We start from the raw sequence: 20,046 nt of genomic DNA, 5'->3' as shown, positions 1-20,046 counted from the left end.
TTATATATAAAATAGGCAAGTACATTACTGGACTTTTACAAGTACATTTTCATGTAATGGCTAAAGCAGCACTTGGATGTCTCCCTCTTGACAGCCTGTCCATTCCTAAAACCTAACAGCTCCAAGTACAGGACAGTTAACAGCTGGGTCGGAGTGTAGCTTAGATTGATGCTTCTGCGCTGTGGGCATTTCAGCAGTCTAACAGAAAGCGGAGCCACTCCTGGTGTACAACACAAACGGTATATTAGGAAAGATTCCAGCAGCATGCCGCAGATAACAGTGTAGGAGTTTACCAATTAACAAGTAGAGTGGGTGTTTGCGTTTACAAGAGTGTGCAAGTTCCTTTTAATGTGTGTGTGTGTGTGTGTGTGTGTGTGTTTATGAGTGTGTGTGTGTGTGTGTGTGTGTGTGTGTGTGTAAGAGAGAGAAAGAAAAAGAGGGAGAGGAAGCAGGACTCATGTTGTAGCTACATATATGTGACATATTCATGATAAATTACGGTTAGACTTTTCCCTCTGCCAGTGGACCACAGCTGAGCCTGTGGGTTCAGAAATGCTCTTTTGCAGGTTGCGATCAGCATAAATTCACCATTAAACTGTGTGTGAGAACGACGCAGGACAATAGAGCCCAGGGGTTAGTGGTGGATCAGTGTGGATGGGTCTCCGATACAGTGATCCGTGGTGACAGCATTGGCTCTCTCCCTGGTGGTCGAATGGGCTGCACTAGAGGAAGTCAGCATCCTCACTGTTCGCTTAACTGCCCCTCTGTTAGAGATTGATGACTGCCACACAGTGACTCACGTGTGGGTTCACAAAGGACAGCGGCCATGACGGACCTGACGGTCGGGGAAAACAAACCATTGCCCAGAGTCAAAGAACAATTTGAACTCACCAGCACTGAAAATATGTTGCATTTTAATGCAACAATATAAGGCTATGTTATGAAAGCAGTGCCACCAAGCATTCCAGACAGCTTATTACCAGCCTGAAATAAAAAATGTTTTAATCGAACAGGCCCTTTTTTTCCAAGCTCAGGGACAGAAACTTGAGGGGCTGGCGAATAATTCATTTATTCATGCCAAATAATGACACCTGCTTGAGCAGTTTCATGCTGGCGTCCATCTCTGGGTGAATCAGCAGGATGTTTATCACGCCTCCTCCAGTTCCTTTTTACCATGCTTCATGCCAGTCTCTGCTTACTCACTTAATCCATGTACCTTTACTAAAACCCCAGGCCTAGTCAAGTTGAAGGATGAAAGACTCTCTCTCCTGACCTCACCACATGGCTCTAACTACCGTTTTTCCTTCCCTCAGGAATGACATGTTCACTCAGCAGGACAATGAGGTCATGCTGGTCATCTTCAGACACAGGACTCTAGGGCGAGATGGCAAAAAGAACACACAAATGTGTTCAGAAACCGCTCTGAATTTCTCCTTTGACTGCAAACTCCAGTGCTTTTATATAATCTTAATAGGCAGGCATTAGACATTGGTTCAGGTCAGCTCTATTGTGAGCCCACTCAAAGACCTAGTGACTAACAATGATGATGACAACCAAAAACTCACTGAGAGAAACATGTCAGATACTTTATCAGGTTCCTTTCGAAGACGTTGCCAATAGACCGAGCATATTAAAGAGCAGCTGCTCAACAGGACTATGTATACAGCAGGTCCAGTGGGAAAGCTTCATTTTTACCCTGATTCCATGCCTTTCCCCTCTCCCTACTGAAAGACTGGCAACACAATAACCAGTGGAATTGATCCTTACAAACTAACTGTGGTTCTGCAGTTTTATGTGCACAAGTGCCCACTCATTAACTGAGTAAGGATCTGTATGTTGCATTATACACAAAATACCAAATTAGAAATATTTTAATCCTGTATTAGGGCAACCTGGTGCTATGTTCAATGTTCATCACTACTGAAGCCTCATTTTGATGTCAGTTTAACCAATAGGAAAACAGAAATGACAAGTGATTGGGCTTGAACCTGCACACTGGGTTTACAAACTGTGACTACACAGTACCTAAATCAGCCCACGCATAAAATACTTCATGTATTTTATGGAAAAATTGCATTCCCAACCAGGTTAATGGCGATAATGAGTGGAATGGGCTCTGCATCTTCCAACACGGCACACAGACTATCGACCTGAACGTCAGTAACCTCCTAGTCCCATCCCTACACCCTACCGGCCCCCCCCCCCCCAATTAGGACCAGATAGCACACTGACAGGATTAGCACGTTTTCTTCCATTGGGAGCCAGCTGGCTGCACATTCGATGGACTGTGGGATCAGATGAATGTGCCTGCTCCTCCCACAAGCCGAGAGGATATAGGTGGCATTTCTTACTGCTTTGCAAATGCCAACAAAAGGGTAGCATTTGTGAACCTGAAGTCACCACAGGGTCAGGTTTTACCATTACCACCTTCACCAGTGGACTGCTAAATACTGTCACACAGGAGATTACAGCAAACGAGCCAGAGTTAAGAGGATTACGTAAGGCTATGCTGCAAGATGGAAAAGCAGCAAGAAGTGGAGCCAAGTGTTGATGTGCAAAATTAAATAAAATCTAAATACGACATCAACTAACTACAATGGCAAGACCTTCACTCCTTACAGTGACGTCGGCACCCTCGAACCTCATGTAAACACACAGAAAGTTAATTTGTGTTTATCGTTTGGTTTCTTCTCCTCATTTAAAATCTTCCTGCAAGTTACATCATCCATTTTATAACCGCTAGATCCAGGCTAGGGTTGCGGTGGCAACAGGGCAAATAGAGCAGCCCAGATACCCGTCACCCCAGCAATTTCCTCCAACTCATCCCGGGGGATCCCATGGGCCCCAGGCCAGCTGTGAGATATGATCCCTCCAACGTGACCTGGATCTGCTCTTGGGATTCCTCCCAGGGGGATGTGCCTGGAACACCTCCAAAGGGAGGGGCCTAGGGGGCATCCTTATCAGATCCTCATCCTCCTCAAACTATCATGGAACCATGGCCATGGCCACAGACTTGGAGGTGCTGATCCTCATTCCAACCACATCACATTCAGTTGCTAACTGAAGTGTTGAAGGTCACAGTACGATGAAACCAAAAGGACATCTGCAAACAACAGAGATGTCCACAAATCGGACACACTCCATACCTCGGTTCTGTCTTGACATCCTGTCCGTGAATATCAGGAACAGAAGGGGAAATGAGGCACACCACACCCACAGTAAACAAGCTTAACTTAGTGCCGAGAATGCGAACACAGCTCTCTCTCCGAGCATACAGGGACCTAATGGCTCACTGTGATGACCCCGGCACCCTATACTGCTGCGGAACCTTCCACAGGATACCTTGAGGGACACAGATATAAGCCTTCTCCAGATCCACAAAACACACAGACTGGACAAGCAAATTCCCATGCCCCCTCAAATATCTACAAGCTGAAAAGCTGGTCTGCGGCCTAGATGAAACCAGCATTGCTCCTACTGAATCTGTGGTTGAACTATCAGCTGAAGCCTCCTTTCCAGCACCGTGGCATATGATTTGCCCCTAACAGTTGATAGGCCGAAGGTACGGTTGTTGCAGGTGGGCCATTTGCCTCTGGCTCCAAGTGGGAATCCAAAGAAATACACCTTTGTAGCATCAACAAGTGTGGTAAATAAGGCCTGTAAGAGTTGGCTTTTTTATGCCTGGACCCTTGAGAGGGTGTCATTGGCATACTCAAAATGAACAATTTCATTGACTACCAGAGCAGTGCCGTCGTTCGTGAACACCAGGTCAGGCTTCTACATGCATCACGGTTCCCAATGAACATTCCATCCGAAGCTCTACCTCATCGATCAGGTGGGTCATATATATCTTGTTGTGCTGGCCAATAGTAAACCCTACACCGAGGGATAATGACTCAAGATTAGTGAACAGGATTCCAGGAGGCACATGCCTTGGTCCTACCCCTAAATTGGTACTCGCGAATGGGGTACACATTCGCCCACAGCAGTAGGAAAGCAATGTAGTGGCATTGACTAAACCCTCACCGTTTGCCAATCCACCCAACACTCACCCTGTTTGACCTGAAATTTGTATCCCCACCCCTTGTACCTGAAGTCTAGCCCACACCAGAAATTCCTCCTGCCGTCAAACGGGACTAGGCGCCTAAGCATCATTGCGCTGGTCTCCTGCATAAGTCTTTGGACAGCCACTTTACTTCCCCCCCCCCCCCCGTAGGGGGTCCAAGAGTTGGACATCTTCAGGTCACCCACCAGTTCTCAACTATAGCCTATGGAACTCGTCAATATCCACAGTCCAAGTCTTGATTGTTCAAGTCAACTTGTCGGAGGAGTTTAACAACCGGTAGATGCCTTGTGCTTGATTGGATATAGTAGAGCTAGTCAACCTCATCAGGCCCAAGCCACACTTAAGTATAACAGGCCATCACAAGTAAACAGTGGAAGGTGCAACCAAACCATTGCTGCTTTCCTGATAATTCCATCCAATTCCATCAAACACACTCCCAGGACCTCAAGCCCTGGCAATCTACCAGCCACTCGAATCCATTGGCATTTCCTTCTAGGTGACCACTCGGGACGTGCCCACCTAGCCTCTGTATCAGGCTAAGTGCAGTAAACTCAACCATTACGGGGATATAGTCTGCACCATGCCGGCTTGACAAGCAACGTTTTGATACAGCTTGTTAGCTAGATATTTACTTACTCATGGCTTAGTTGCCCTCCTGGACCCCTTGGTTGTGGATACTTCTTCCAATAAATCCTCTTATTGCTGCAGAACAAGTTGGTAATTACTGCAGGATGCAGCTTCAAGCACTTCCTACATCCAGCAGTACTTACCAACTTACCAACTGTAGCAATAGAAGGATTAATTTAGACTAAGTAAATAGGTATAACAAGCTGTATTAAAACGTTGATTGTGTATACTTCTTCTGATTAATCCTCTCGGTTAGCTTCGGCTGCCTTGTCCTCCGCTGTCTGTCTCTCTCTCTCACTCATGCAATTCTTCCTCTGCAAATACCGATTAAAAACCGTAAGGTTGGATTTCTTCATCAAAATCGAAAAGCCTGTCCTCTAACTCGGCGAAGTCAGAGCTGTCCGTCATACCGCTCAGGCTAGCCAAGGTAGGTTCCGTGACATTTTTATGCTAACGTTACCGTATTTTCGTGGAAGTGTCATGTGTTCGCCTGGATGGGTGACCATCCATAAACCAGTCTCTGCGTTCAAGGGCGGAGTTTTAGTTTCTGGGAAACACAGGCTTGAGATTCAAGCTTTGTTTTAAAAAGTTTTGCCCCATATTTAGGAAACGGCTACACTAACGGTGATACAAACACATAATTTAAGCATTTAGTCCAAATAAGATTAACTGAAACAAGCGTGACAGTGCTCCTTCAAGTAACTAAGCGAAAGATGAGATGAATTAAGAAACACAGGGACAAGTAATGGACAATAACTTGGGCAGCACTCCTTTGGAATCTGGCTTGTTTAGTTTTTCTGAAATATATTGGTGAAAGTTTAGCTTGCCGTTATTTTGATATCAATAATGTGGCACAGGGATAGATTTTTTATTCCTTTTCAAATGGATAGTGTATGCTTAGCGAATGTGATCAACTTGCGTTTTTTATGTTCAAGACAAGGCATACAGTACTTGAGCAGCCTTAGAGAGATTAAATTGCTTGTGCGCCCTTTTTCACTAAGAATAGATGCATGCTGTCTTCTGTAAATACTGCATGGTGAAGGACTTTCAGAGGAATCTTTGGGTTGGAGAAAGATGTGCAGGGCTGCACCTGCCCTGGACGGGCCTCAGTGCAGGCATGTGAAGGCAGCAGGAGGCATAGCCTGCCGCATCAAACAGCAACATGAGAGATCTGCTGGTACGGCGCTGGCTGCCAGCTGGCCCACCAGGGAGGGCTGGACTGGGCCTGGAGGGGGGACCAATATCAACGCGGCCACATCAGCCAAGTTACGGGAATTCTCACAACCGATGAGCCAAGGACTCATTTATAAACATCTCTTAAATGGAAATAAATGGCATAAATTAGCATTTGAAAGCATAATCTTACATCATTCACATAAATGTTAGCTTCAGACTGCAATGTTCCGTGTTTCAAAATTTCAGTGGTTTCCTACTTTGTTTACCAACAAGGACAAACAAAATATGACAAAACCCATGCTAGATTTGTGCTCCGCCACTCTGTATAGATCAGCAGAAGTATCATTCACGTATAAAAAAATGATGCAATGCAAATAGCAATCTTTTTTCAAGACCTCTACCCACTAAACAGGAACGAACATCAAGCAGGGCAAAGAGAGCTGAATTTACCATGTGTCAAGGCAGAGATACCTGAAAAGACAAAAAGGCAAATGGACAGGAGCAGCCCTCAGTACCGGAGACAAACTGTGTAAAGTATGGTACATTACACGCGTACTGGAGACCACAAACCTGCAAAGGAATTTGCAGTTAGATTTGGAACTGTTGAGCAGGAGCCCACACTGAGGCCCAAAGGCTGTACTGTGTTCCCACCCACATGCACTTTCCTACGCCATCGTCCTGCCTCCACACCGCACCCCCCCTTCCAACGGCCTCTTATGCAACAGTACTCTACGGCGCTCTCGGCCAACAAGCACCAGAGAGAATATCACTTTACGGTGAGAGGTCAAAAGCACTGAAACATCCAACGCATCTTCGTCTCTTATTCAACACTGTGAGTAATACAAAAAGCGGGATTTTTTTCCCATTCCAACATCACCGTCCAAGTCATTACATAATATGTGCGTAGGCTGGTAATCAATACAGAAGTGCCCACGCTTGCTTCTGAAAATGTGGCAAATGCTGGCAGTCAACAGAAAGACACACTGGAAAAGATAAGGTGCCAAAAACTATGAGCTTAAACTGCATGAGGAAATGACATGCGGGCCAACTTCACCAGCAGTAGAATGGCAAACAAGTGCACTGAAGCAGCTGAGAGAGGTTTTTCCAGTTTCTTCCCCAGGCCTGCAGTTTCCAGGTACCCTGTAGTCGGCGTGTGCCTTTGCCCTTTTCCCGGAGCCTGATGGGTAAACACAAACCCGATCCACCCCCTGTCTGAACCACGAGACCACATCTCACTCCTTTCACCACGTAAGGTTTCAGAAAACAAGATGCTTATCAGCGTAGGGCAAACGCTCGAGGGCAGCTCTCAGTCAACAGTGCAGTGACAACAGGGAGGACCACTTCTACAGCCCTGTTGCATGAGGAAGCAATGTGTACATAGGAGGGTGAAAACTGGAAGGAAAGAATTAAAAGCACGTAAAGCACATCCTCGTTCCCCCTGTCGCATGTCCAAGATGAGTAGAGGATAAACTGCGCCAGCATGCGAAATGAAACCCCATGGACGAGAGTCGCACAAACAAATGACCACGATACTCCGTACAGAAGATAACTGTAGAAAGCTACCTAAACAAGAAGCCATTTCTTGTAAGGAAAAAATAAGAAAAATTCAGACGCGATTATGAAGAACTCGTCGGAACTGTCACGGAAACTTGCACTTAAAAATACTTTGCATGCCATCAATTGTTTGGCTGCTTGTGACACCACATTTTATATTTGGAAACATTTGCGTTACTCATCCAATGTGACAAATATGCTCTGGCTCTCTAGACCAGCCATTGAGGATGGCACATTCACTCACCATCTCGTCCAGGGCATAGCGTAATAATCCATGCTCGTAGAGGATGAAGAACCTCCTTTGCCACTTCTGTGGGGGAGAGAAAAGGGTTCAGTCAGTATTCAGTCATGCGTAAATTGGTAAAGCACACATGTTGGCCATTGAAACCCTGCTGGGTCTGCTTCCCATTCCTACCACACCCCAGGTCTTTCCTGACAGACTGATTAACTGCCCATCACCTGGCTTCCCAGGTTGGCTCTAAATAGCCTAAAATGCTCCCCATGTGACCCCCCCACTAAAGGTCTAATGAGGCTGGCTGGTGCATCAAACTGATCAGTGGGGGTCTGACCTTTGAGAGAAAACACACAAGCTCATAAATACCAAGAGCTGTAAAAGCACCTTCCATCAGAATGCATGGAGATTAACAGCACCAATGCCTCCAACTGTTTAATCCAGGATTCCTCCATAATCTCATTAAAGGGATATGGATTTGCTCATGGCAAACTGACCCTCTCCTGCTACACACCTGCATCCTGCAAATTACATTATATAGTCTCTAACAACAAATACTAGAAAATATGCCTTCAGTGTGCATGGAGAGGTATAAGACAATACAACATAATACCATGCTCTGTTAAAAAGTGAAGTCTGTTGCCAAAAGACGGCAAGCTAAATTAGCAAGAGAGGATACAATTATACAATTATAAAATTATACAATTCTTAATGTAGGGTTGGGCTGACAAAAGAAATGCTGCAAACTAGTTTTGATACTCAATATCGCAGCTCATTTGGTCTGGTGGGACCTTGAGGTTTGGGTTTTACCAGACATCACTAACAAGCCTTCAGCCTCAAGCCACCAGAATGTGTATAAAAATAATAAAAACATGAGCTGAGAAATCGAAGGTTCTATCTAGATTCATTAGAGTTTTGAGATATTGAGCTTCAAAGATTCCAAAGTGAATGGGCTCCAAGCAGATACGACTTTTAAACTTTTAAACAGTATTCTTAAAAAATTCACACATGTATTTAGTGGAGTGGGGGCCGCTGTTTACAAAAACAAGGGACCAATGAACTTTGGGGCTGCCATCTCGCTGTCCCCAAGGTCTCCCTTTCTGAGGAGGCTAGGACTGTTTTTTGGATCTTGGGGCATCCCTATTTGCTGTGTCTTAGAAAGAAGCAGGTAGTTTACAATGTTTTTTTAGTTTTTTTAGTTACTTTGTCCATATCCACATGGCCTGCATTATAATTCTCAGTTTGAAAAGAAGCCTATTATTGTATTATTGCACAAAGCATAAGTTGTTGGTCAAAATTTTTTTTATCAACTTAGAAAATCTGTTTTTTGTCCAGTTGACATAAGCCAGCACAGCACTGCGTAAATGATATCTGCAAGCTAGCCAGTTTAATCAGATGGACATTTTCAAATGAGGCTGTTTCAAAAAATTAAAAAGTCAAAGGTCTATTCCCAGAGAGAGCACATCCATCTTGGTGATGGTTTTGGGCAGGTTTGCACAAGAAATCCCCAGACTCACATTGGGGTCAGGATTAAACTTTAGGCCTGAAAAAAAAGAAGCTCCACATCCAAGATGTTCAGAGGTCCTCTTCCTGATTAGACCCAAACCCCCCACAGAAACCTCACTTCCCACATGCAGCTTTTTCATCCTTTAATCAAACATGAGACTTCCTTTCCCCCGTTTGAATGTGGAATTAACAAAATAAGTCCAGAGAAGCACGGTACATAAAGAGTGCAGCTTGTACTGTAAACACACATGCTGCCAAATCCCATTTTCTTCAGCTTTTGGTTGGACAGAGGGGAAATTTCCCTACTTTACAGTCCTTCCTGTTCTACGTTCTCTGGCTGCAAGGATCTGTGCAGCTGATTCCCTGTGACTCAGCGGGCCCACGGCCCAGAGTGCAGAGCGTCGGCCGCTTTTCTGCTCTCCCCCGACTCTCAGGCTCCCAGGCTGCACTGCGTTTGTGGGAACCAGAGTGCGGGACCCCTCCGCCCTGCCAGAGAGCGGAACAATGCCGTACGGGTACACGTGACTCCCCGCCTCAGAATCGCACAGAAGCCACACAACATAAACACAGCCTGGGCCGAGGGGAACGAGCCGCCCACTTAAGCTCCTTTCGAACACCTTGCTTCGGTATCTCCGTCAATGCTTTTTTCAGCGAATGATCCCAAAGGCAAAACAAACCGTACGCAACACAAGCTCAAGGACGTGTGAAAACCCCAAAGTGAGATTGCGCACAAAGGCAGCAAAGCAACATGGGCGAATAAGCAAACAGACCGAGTGAGATGCAGTGCACTGTAAACCCATGTGCCACAATGGCCCGTGTGCCTATGCAAACAGCCCTGCATCAGTAATACAACCTGGTCGGAAGTTGGTTCACCTCAGAGGACACCATATGAGGTCATGGGTGGTAGGGGCTGGGCGATATGCCGCATTGATAATTACAGAACGCTTCCAGGGGGCAGGGGTGTTGATAAGACAGCCAATTGGCAGCAAGGTCGTACAACTACCATGTGCTCACGTGGCATGTTTTTGTCAAAGGCCTTGCTGCTGATTGGTGGTCTCAAACGCCCAATAGATAAGAGTGGTGCCATTTTTTTCCCTGGGAGCCTTTCACACGGCCTCTTGGACATTTAATAGTACAGCATTACGTATAAGTCAAGAGAAACAGACGACAAATAGAAAGCCAGTACCCCACACGGGGGCAATGATCGTAATTGCATTCAATAACTACTACTGCGATATGTAGCCCAGCCCTAATAGGTGGTGGCACTGCGGAGGACTGCCAAAGATTGCAAAGGCCTGCGATCAGTGTGCCTGATTGAATATATGAAAAATAAATAACCAGTGAGCAAAGGGCCGGGTTCAATACAATTCCATGTGACTCATAACTTTGGCGAAAATGTGGCGACTCAAGGCAAAACAGAAGACTACGTAAGACCGGCAACTGCCACATTTGTCTGCTGTTACAGGGCATTACCAGATCAGGGAATCTGGCAGCGACTAGGGGAAAAAGTATGTGTCCATAAACATTGCTCAGCTGGGACCATTATTGCCAGTGCAGCAAGGCTGTTTATGTCCCTCAAGGGTTGGAAGCGAAATAAACAAAGACAGTTGCCTTTAAACTCCAGAATTCTGAAGTCAGACTGATTCGGGGCCGGTTAGAGTCATGTAATAAAACTGACAGAAAGAGGCAGCCCTGCATCTCCTTGTATCCCACCCTCATTACAGTAAAATTCCACTCTGGGGAAGAAGCCTGAAGTTCTTTTTTTTGGTCGGTTTACAATGGACTTTCCCACGGTGCTCTGATGTTGCTTGACTTTGCGCTAAGTGCCCTAACATAAATAACGGATAAGCTGCACTGAATGTGCACTGCTGCCTCGCTGATGTGCGAGTCCTCTGCAGCACGTCAGCACATCGTGAACGCCGTGGTGGAATGGAGGAGCATGGCCTTCAGCCTGACTGCTACCGCTAACTGAGAACGCTGCTCCTGGGGTCGGAGAGGTGACGAGGCATGCGAGGACACAGAACGCCGGAATATTCTACGGCACTGAGGGGTGTTGTGGGGGAGGTGGCTGTCGATAGGAGTCCTAACTAAACCTTGCCCGAGTCCAATTCTGCCACAGGTAAATAAAATATAGGCCTTGATGCCTAAGGTGCCCTCTGAAAGATAAGACAGAAGGGTTGTTTGGGGAAAAAATATTTAAAGCTGTAATTGTATAATACATATATTTAGAAATAAACTGTATATTTACATTGGAGTTCCACATGGATCTGCTTTCCCTTCTTCCTCAATTCAGCGATCAATGACACCACCTTACTTCTTTTAATTACAGTCGCACGACATAGGCTAGTACTAAAAACATTAGTAGCAAAATTTTAAGACAGTACTCCCAGCCTTTTGCAAAATTCAATACTTTCTGAAAAGGTGCCTGACATTGCTTTCTACTGCAGCGAAAAGATTGCCATCCACTGAAAAATAGATAAATAAACATAGACCCCGTGATATGACGTACTGTAGAAGCAAAATCAGCGGGGTGACGCCTGAGATTAATAAAAACTGAGGGGCTGCACTGGAATCCCTGTTGTGAACACAGTAGGTTGTGTTCAGTGATGGATTTGTATCGCATGCAGCATCTTTCTTATGTTTTTGCAAGACAAATCCCCTCTAGGCTAATATGTTTCATTCATTCATTCATAGCTAGTTCATCACCATTTTTAATTGAGTAAATGGAACCAAAGGTTGCAAGCTAGCTACTTCAAATTAGAAATAAAAAGGATGTCATGATGTTTATAATGGCAAGTTTGCGAGATTTTCATTTTATTTTTCAGTTTCATTTTATGAAATTCTGGGTTATCAATGATTTACCGGGGTATCAGTATCGCTGGTATCGGTATTATAAAGTCAAAATTAAGGGATATAGGCTGGTTATGGGTTTTTGGACCCAGCCGGACAAGGGGAAACAGATAAGGAAATGCTTTGCGCTCTTAAAGACTATCGGTCTAATGGTCCTCAAAATGAGTAACCAATAGAGTTCCCTTCAATACAGTGGCTCACAAAAACATTATATACTTATCTAAGGAGGCCATTAATTAAACATTCAAAAAAGTTGAATCTTTCATCATGAGGAATGCTTCAGTAAAGCAATTATGCCACGTTCAAACCCAAAAGGCTATAAAGCAAAGGCCATGATCTCCCCAACAGTACACAGCACTCATGAAATTCAGCACACTGACGCAAGTCGATGGGTAGCTCTCCCTGCCACATCCCTTCCATATGGAAGACATTAAGGCATTGCATAGCAAGCCTGATCGTGGGGAGACTATTTGTTATCCACTTCCAGGATACACCAACAATGTGCTTTGTGTGTAGGAGGCAAATGTACAAACTGTACAGTAGGAGGCCAGTGATATTCCTCAAGGATGAACTGCAGAGAGATGGGCTTAATATTATGCCAATTATGCCTGGGGAAGAATTATGAACAGGCCCAAAGTGCTTTCAGAAAACACGTTCCCTTCAAGAACCTCCTGCAAACTACCCAAGAGGCAACTTTAGAGTAAAAGAAATACACTTTGACAACAGCCTATCCAGCCAGTTCAGTGATGAAAATAAATTCCAGCAACTAATGAGCTCTGAGAGTGGATATATTGTGGCAGAGACCATTGCAGCCCCATCTGTATTCAGAACAAAATATTTTGCAGCAAGCCAAAGGCACTAATGGCATTCGGTGGCAGCACAGTTCCCAAACCGAATGATTAAAACCACTGCTGTTCAAGAACCAAATCAACCAAAGTTTAATTGCAGCTCTCGCCTAATGAATGCTCCAAGAGGGATAAACAAGCCAAGAAGTTTTATGAAATACTGACATGTTAATCTGCAGTTTCATTCCAGAACGGCAGCCCAAAAGGATGGATTACAGCACCATTTCAAAACAAACCAATACAGTTCAAATGCCATGAAGCGGATTAAGAAACAAAGAAAAAAAGAAAGAGTGACCTCTCCTTTATAGCGTAAATGACAAGTCAATCTCCAGCTGCAGTGAAGGATCTGAAGTTAATTTGGTGGTATTCAGAGTGAAGGCAGCAGCATTTGCAGATGTGAGGAATGCCATCTATTTTTCTTTGGGTAGGGGCCAGAGCTCATTCTCCACAGACTGCATTGGCCCACGAGCCAGATCCTGAAAAGGGACAGGCAGGCCCCTAAAAGCATCTTGCAGGTATTCTGCTCGAGCTGTTCCGCTGCTGAATCTAAAGCTGTCGAGTACAAAAGCCGCCACAGTATTCTGTACTTCTGCATTAGATCGCTAGAACTACATTGACCTGGTTAAAAGGCAACAGGAGCAGTTCCATGATAACCTAAATCCCAGGGAAAGTTTCTGGCTGAAAAGTTCCCAGCACTGAAATTATTCAATTATTTTTTTGGGGGGAGGTTTCTGTTCAAAGACTTTTCCAGAAACAAAAATGGATTCTGCTTTATGAATCCGTTTCAACATCCACACAGTATAGCAACAGAGAATGGCCTTGTAACTTTGCAAGGGAGGTGCTCTCTTACCCGAGATCTGTGCAAAGGATTGTCAAAGTTTGTCCCCTCCGGCGCCAGCAGCAACCAACCTCCATATATAGGTTTAGCCTGAAAGGGAACAGAGCAATATCAGTACATGTATGAAACAGAACTGCAAAGGATTCATCCATCCAATACTTTCAACAAACACATTTATCATTAAATACCCCCTCCCCACTCAGCAGGTGATCTTGTGTCTCATAGCCTAATTAGCATTTTATTATATTCCAGGACTGTAAATTCGCATAAAGCACATTTTCAAAAGACGATTAACAAGCCACAGGAATAATCAGCCAAAATAAGGTTCATACATTGCAGGTAAGCTTTATGAATGAACAAAGCCATGCTCCTTTTCAGGTTTGTAAATGAAATATATCAATTTTATTCATATAAAATAATCTTACATCACTTTTAGGAATAAGAATTTATCGCACATCAAACCACAAGGGGATGTTTCACTTCGCCAAATCTATCAGCCATATGACGAAGCAGTCCACTCGATTGAAAATATTCACTTCATTTCTACATGTTTTTTTATTTTATTTTAAGAATTAAAGTTATGTTGCTAGACTGCCAACTTCTAAAAATATTGCCAAAATGCTGCTGTAGCCAAGTTAACTTTTAAAATGAAATGTTATTTTCTTTTCCATTTTTGCAACAAGACATCTGATGACTGATAAACCTGTCCAGTTTTAAGGTAAATCACTCGCTCTCCATTATGCCCTAAAACATCACATCACCGCTTGCAGCCTCATTTGGGATGAGGGTGTATGGTGGACTGGGGGGTGTTCAGAGGCTTTCCTTTCATTATGTTTAAGACTGTCATAAAAGGTAACATTTCTCATTGGCAGAAAGATTTATTTTAGTTGCCAAGTTGAAGAACACTTATTTAATACGACACTACATAAACTTTGTAACAACATACTGGTTAGGCTATGCAAGAAGACGCAGATTTTCATCACAAGATTCTGGTCAAGGGTTGGTTGCAATGTATTTCATACAGGGCGCCTTAAGGACAGTTATCTGAGGTAACCCTGTAAAAACTGGAACAGCCCTCAACCAACATGGTGTTGACCAATTGCAAAGGTAAGAGGGGAGAGAGACCAAGTGGAACAATGACCAAGGAAACACTGACTTTTTGCTCACTTTCAAGCATCAAGATTTTTCCCTGTTCAGTTATCCAGTTACATATTGGCCTACAAGCTAAGGTTACTTTTGTGGACAAAGGCCCTTTGGTCTTGTTAAATTCGGTTTTTCAAATGACAATTCAAAACAATGATCTGTCTCAATACCTCCTTATCCACTCGTTTAGCTGCCATTCATTTTAGACCAGACATTTGTCTATAAGGTCTACAGATCGAGAAAGTGCTGAACTCATTTCAGAATATGAGTTTGAGCCTGAAATGACAACAGTGATATTCCTGATGATCAGTTAGGAACAGCCAGGACCAAAACAGGCCAGAATTTGTTCTACAGCTTCTGCTCCTCAAAATAAGTGAAACAGCCTTCGAGGAAGCCCATCTCTCTGTACGCATATTCACAGATAGGTCATCTTGAGTGCAGTAAGCTCAGAGGGGACAGAGTGGGGTGGGGAAGACAGATCTAGGTCAGGCCTTTCCCTTCAATGGTTAAATGTGGTCATTTGCGCATGCGTTTAATCCCCTACTCTCCTTAAGAACCACATTTGTAATGGAAATGGACAGGGAAAATTTACATTTGGGAAAAGGGAATGGGTAGAATTAAAAATATATGTATTTTAAACCCAACAAAATTTTATAGTCTCCTCCAGAAGTATTGGAACATCAAGGCCAATTCCTTTGTTTTTGCTATACACGGAATACATTCGGGTGCTTCACAGATGAGCTTGTATGTTCTCAATCATGAGCAGGTCCCTTTCTTTCTCCACACTTTGGCCTTTCCATCCTTTGGTAGAGGTTAATCTTGGTCTCATCAGTCAAGAAAACTTTGTTCCAGACCATTGTGGCCCATCTCTGAACTCAAACGGTTGATTGAAATAGCTTCACCCCTGCCCTGTGGAGATGGTTTGTGATGTCATCGACTGATGTTTTGGGACTTTTCCTTCTCAGCTCTCACAATATTTCTGTCATCAACTGTTGTTGTTTTCCTTAGTAGATCTGTTCGATGTCTGTTGCTCAGTACGCTAGCGGTTTCTTTGTTTTTCAAGACATTCCAAGTTGTTGTACAAGATGTCCCTAATGCTTGTGCAATGGCTCTGATTGATTTCCCCTCTTTTCTAAGCTTCAAAACGGCTTGCTTTTCTCCCAAAGACAGCTCTCTGGTCTTCCTGTTGGTTTATCTTTCCTAACACAAATGCTGTCTTCACAGGCAAAACCCAAAGCTAAAACCAAGCGTAGACATTCAGAACTATTTATTGCTTAACCAATCAACTGAACAGGACACATCTTGGCACATCTGCTAACCTAAAAATTGGGCTGTCTGATACAAAAGTTGTTTAACAAAACTAGATTAAATAAATAAATAAAACAGGAAATAAAAGCTGAAATTCAGATCAGTCAGCATGTACATCTTTTTACCTCAAACTGAACTATCTTCAGTGTATAGGAAAAACAAAAGAATTGACCTCACTGTTCCAATGCTTTTGGTGGGGACTGTAAATACAGCAGTCCACATTGTTATTACCCACAGACTCTACCCATGTTGACATGCTTGTCTGTCAGTGGATGTTGAAGATCAAGGCCTTTTAGGGCCCCATTAATTAAAGATCTTCAGCATATGGCTCACTGAACCCACAGACATGCTCACTGATTAAACCAAGCCTACAGTCAGCTTCACCATTCAGGCCATGCGAAACCTTAACTCTACCTGACATCAGCACAGACTGAACACTCAAGAGTATTGTTCTCAATTAGGCACAGGAAATAGGTCATACAATTGGATCTTTTTTTAATCCCATTAATGATACATGGATCACCTTTGTTAATGTTAAATTAATAAAAATAAATCCATGTGTTACAGGAGGGGAAAAACAGTGTGTCTCTCAACCTAGTCAGCAATTCAACCCCGCATATCACATGCCACGCCATTTCCACCCCAGTTTAGTTTGGAATAAGTACTCCTCTCAGTCCTCAACAGCACTGCTCTAGAGAGATGAAGTCAGAATTTCTGCTTTTTGACACTGGATCTGTTTGCTGGGGCAGAAATGAGACATGCAGCATAGCGCTCTCAGGCTGCCCTCCTACCCCCCCCGAGGGGAATCACCTGTCACAGAGAAACACGCTGACGCAACAGACAAGCTGCAACTCTGCCTGTGGAGCAGCCTTCCTGCCCACGACTTGCAGGAGACACCTTACCCTCCAAAAAAGATTTTATAGCTAATCTCTTTTAAGATTAAATGAAGTAGGCCGGGAAGGAATGGGGAAAATATCTCAAATTGATAAAAAGCAAACACAATTGGTGGGAGTTCAGGTTTAAGACCAGGCTGGACCTACCAAGGGACAGTGGAGATCAAAAGTTACATTTATAGAAGTCGTTTTGCAGCTCCTGGCTTTTGCTGCGACCCCCTCGCACCAGCCACGACAATTCATTCAAGTGACGCAATCCCAAAGATCAAAATTATACCCCGGTCCGTGGTATCACTAAGCTAATTGTATTTTTACAATTCATCACAATGGCACTGTTGCAACCGAATTAATGGTGCATACCGATTGAGGAGCAAGGGTGAAATGAGGACTGCGAAAAGTTTAATAAACGGCAACACTGATGTTACGTCGTATTTATCTACCCCCAAAGAAAGGTGTGAGAAAAGTGCTGTTGCGCATCTTTCAGACCCGTCAAAATCATGTGCGCCCGGTTAAAGCACACACGGCTAAATCAGCTGCCTGATGCTTGCAAATTAGGCTACATCACATTGATAATGAAAAATGTAAACTCCTCCGACGGACAGACTGTAATTTTATGCTCAAGGTCTGTCCCGTTCAAGAAATTCAACTAAGCCCTGCTTCTTTATATTTCAGCAATGCAGGTTAATTTAGTACACATCAATAATCACATTGATTCGGGAACACAAATTACGTTTATAAATAATGAATAAGTAAATAAGAAAATAAAAAGTACGTTGATTCTTTTTTTAGCTTATAGTTAAAAGTACCCCTCTGTTTACTTGAACTTTTGGATTAAGTTCAGCCCCCCCCTACCCAAAAAAGAAATGTCTGAGAGCTTTGCTGCGTCCCTGGGGATCAGTTTTCGTCTACTTTCGCTAATGCATAAACCCCACACAATACTCGATCTGCGTGGTTCTTGTAGTCAGCTAAATTAAAAACTCTAGCTAATGTAAATATTTTAGATTAGGCCTACGTGCGATTAAGTGCCATTTCAAGAAATCGTCAGAGGATAACTGCTGATAAGCAACAGGGTATGGGGTTCCTAATATGGACAACTGTACAAAAACATTCGTGAAAATCCCATTTAAAAACAGACAGCTAGCTCCGTGCTGGTAGAAATAGCTACGCATTTTCGCTCTTTTGTACGTCCACGCCTGTTCGTTGTAAATAATTTAAAAGGCGTAGTTCAAATGCAAGAATATAAAGAATAAATTAAACGTAATTTAGCTAACCATTTCGATTAAAAATCTGTGCTGAATCATGCTATCCCTGATAAAATGTTGCTACTGCGCTATGCTAACACCTAACGTTACGATGCAAGTTAAGAGAGATATTTTCAGAGCAACCCAGAGTTTACTCGCCTAATGTTAGCTAGGGATAAATATTGAAATTATTCTAGCTAGACTAAGGTATCCAGACACCAAATCTTCAAATAACCATTTGTCAGTTAGGAGGGTATTTGGATAAGGTTATATGTAGTTAGTCCATGGAGCAACTGTGTCATCATGACTATCTTCGTCGGGGGAAAACAATTTAATACTCCCAAAAATAAAAACATAAGCAAACTTGGCAACATTTCAGACATAGAGAACACAGCTAAATATGCTAAGTTTACCTTGTTTAAATCCTCGTCGTTCAACAAATGCGACTCCCTCGGCTTGAAACAATTCTGGCATTTGCTTTTGTTAAAAATGTTGGCTTGAAACTTCCGACAAGGATTATCTTTGGATGACATCGTTGTGAAATTAGCGAACCCGTTAATGACTTGGTTGATTCCCTTAAAATCGCTGATGTAAAAAACTGCGCAGATTCTTCAACAGTACAGGCTTGGGGTTGCAGCAGCTAACGTTAGCGTTAAAATGCACTGTCCATAGTTCCCAGGTGTTCTGAAGAGATAGTAAACCATTCCAAATGCCAGAACACAACTTGTCGAAAAGAGACAAACCACCCGATATATCGCTGTACTAGCCAGATAAATTAGTACCGTTATACAACATCAAAAAATGGGAAAGCTCTGTCTAGCCAATTAACCAGCTAAACCCACGCTCATTATTTCTTTCGTGGTAGCAACCATGGTCGGCTAGCAAGCGAAGCAATAGAAATCTTTATGATACGTTAGTCAGCTAGCAAGTATGGCTATATGCAGAGGCTAGTTAATGTTGCATGGATAACTTTTGAGTTCACTCTCCTGGCTATTTCTTTCATGTTCGCTACCAAGCTAATGTAATGACGAAGCCATCAACGTTGTTGTCTATATTGCAGAATGGCATTCCTATTTTCCGTTGTTAGCTAGCTTGCTAACTCGCAAGCTAGCTACAGTCTGGAGCAGCGTACTACTACAGGGTACGCAGGTGACACTAGTCCAGTTCATAAGAGCACCAGTCCCAGAAGCTTCGTTCGATCTGGCGTTCCAGGCTGCTAACGTAACACATCCAATTCTTCGAGACCGAAAATTAAACTCTTCACAGATTTTGGGTGCACGCTGTCTCAGGTGGGGTCTTGTATGAGTCAACTTCCAAATACAACACAGAGAAAGCGAAGCGAGCGAAGTCCTATACAGTTATTAACTTAGTTCAAGTCTGCCACCATCAAGTCGTTGGTTTATTATGCTGCGGCTTTCCTTGGCTAGCTCGTTAGCTACTATCAAGCTAGCTAGCTAGCTACTTCTTACAAACGTAGGGCTCACTCACAGCGCATGTTAGTTTGCACCGCACTGAACTCGACTGGCGAGCCAGTAGTCTACTGTTGGTAGTTCGAAACTCCAACGTAAATCAGAAAAGGAGGAGGGAGCTTGGGAAAGAATAATTAGATGATTGTCAATTACATACACCAATAGCAATAAATGATACGCACAGTAACTAAGCAACATTCTAAAATTTACCCAATAGAAAAACAAAAATGCATTAGCATTTTTTTGAACCAGATATATTGCTGGTTGACTGACAGCACCAAAGAATCGAGATTGATTT

General features: G+C 43.5%; 1 protein-coding gene across 8 annotated transcripts in view; it reads right to left on the bottom strand.

Moving 5' to 3' along the window:
• si:ch73-103b11.2 (myosin phosphatase Rho-interacting protein) overlaps window positions 1-19,802 on the bottom strand; it is a 104,660-nt gene extending 84,858 nt beyond the window's left edge. For all 8 annotated transcript variants that reach the window (XM_061225666.1, XM_061225645.1, XM_061225705.1 and 5 more), the window contains exons 1-3: window positions 18,693-19,802; window positions 13,707-13,784; window positions 7,668-7,733 (exon numbers count right to left, since the gene is read on the bottom strand). In XM_061225666.1, coding sequence (XP_061081650.1) covers window positions 7,668-7,733; window positions 13,707-13,784; window positions 18,693-18,812 — 264 coding nt within the window. In that variant the 5' untranslated portion in view covers window positions 18,813-19,802. The remainder of the gene's footprint in view (window positions 1-7,667; window positions 7,734-13,706; window positions 13,785-18,692) is intronic.
• Window positions 19,803-20,046: the final 244 nt, after the last annotated feature.

The sequence above is a fragment of the Conger conger genome, chromosome 2, assembly GCF_963514075.1.
Source record: "Conger conger chromosome 2, fConCon1.1, whole genome shotgun sequence".
Lineage (NCBI taxonomy): Eukaryota > Metazoa > Chordata > Actinopteri > Anguilliformes > Congridae > Conger > Conger conger.
The sequence above is the reverse complement of the archived record's forward strand: the minus strand, read 5'-3'. Positions and strand labels throughout refer to the sequence as shown.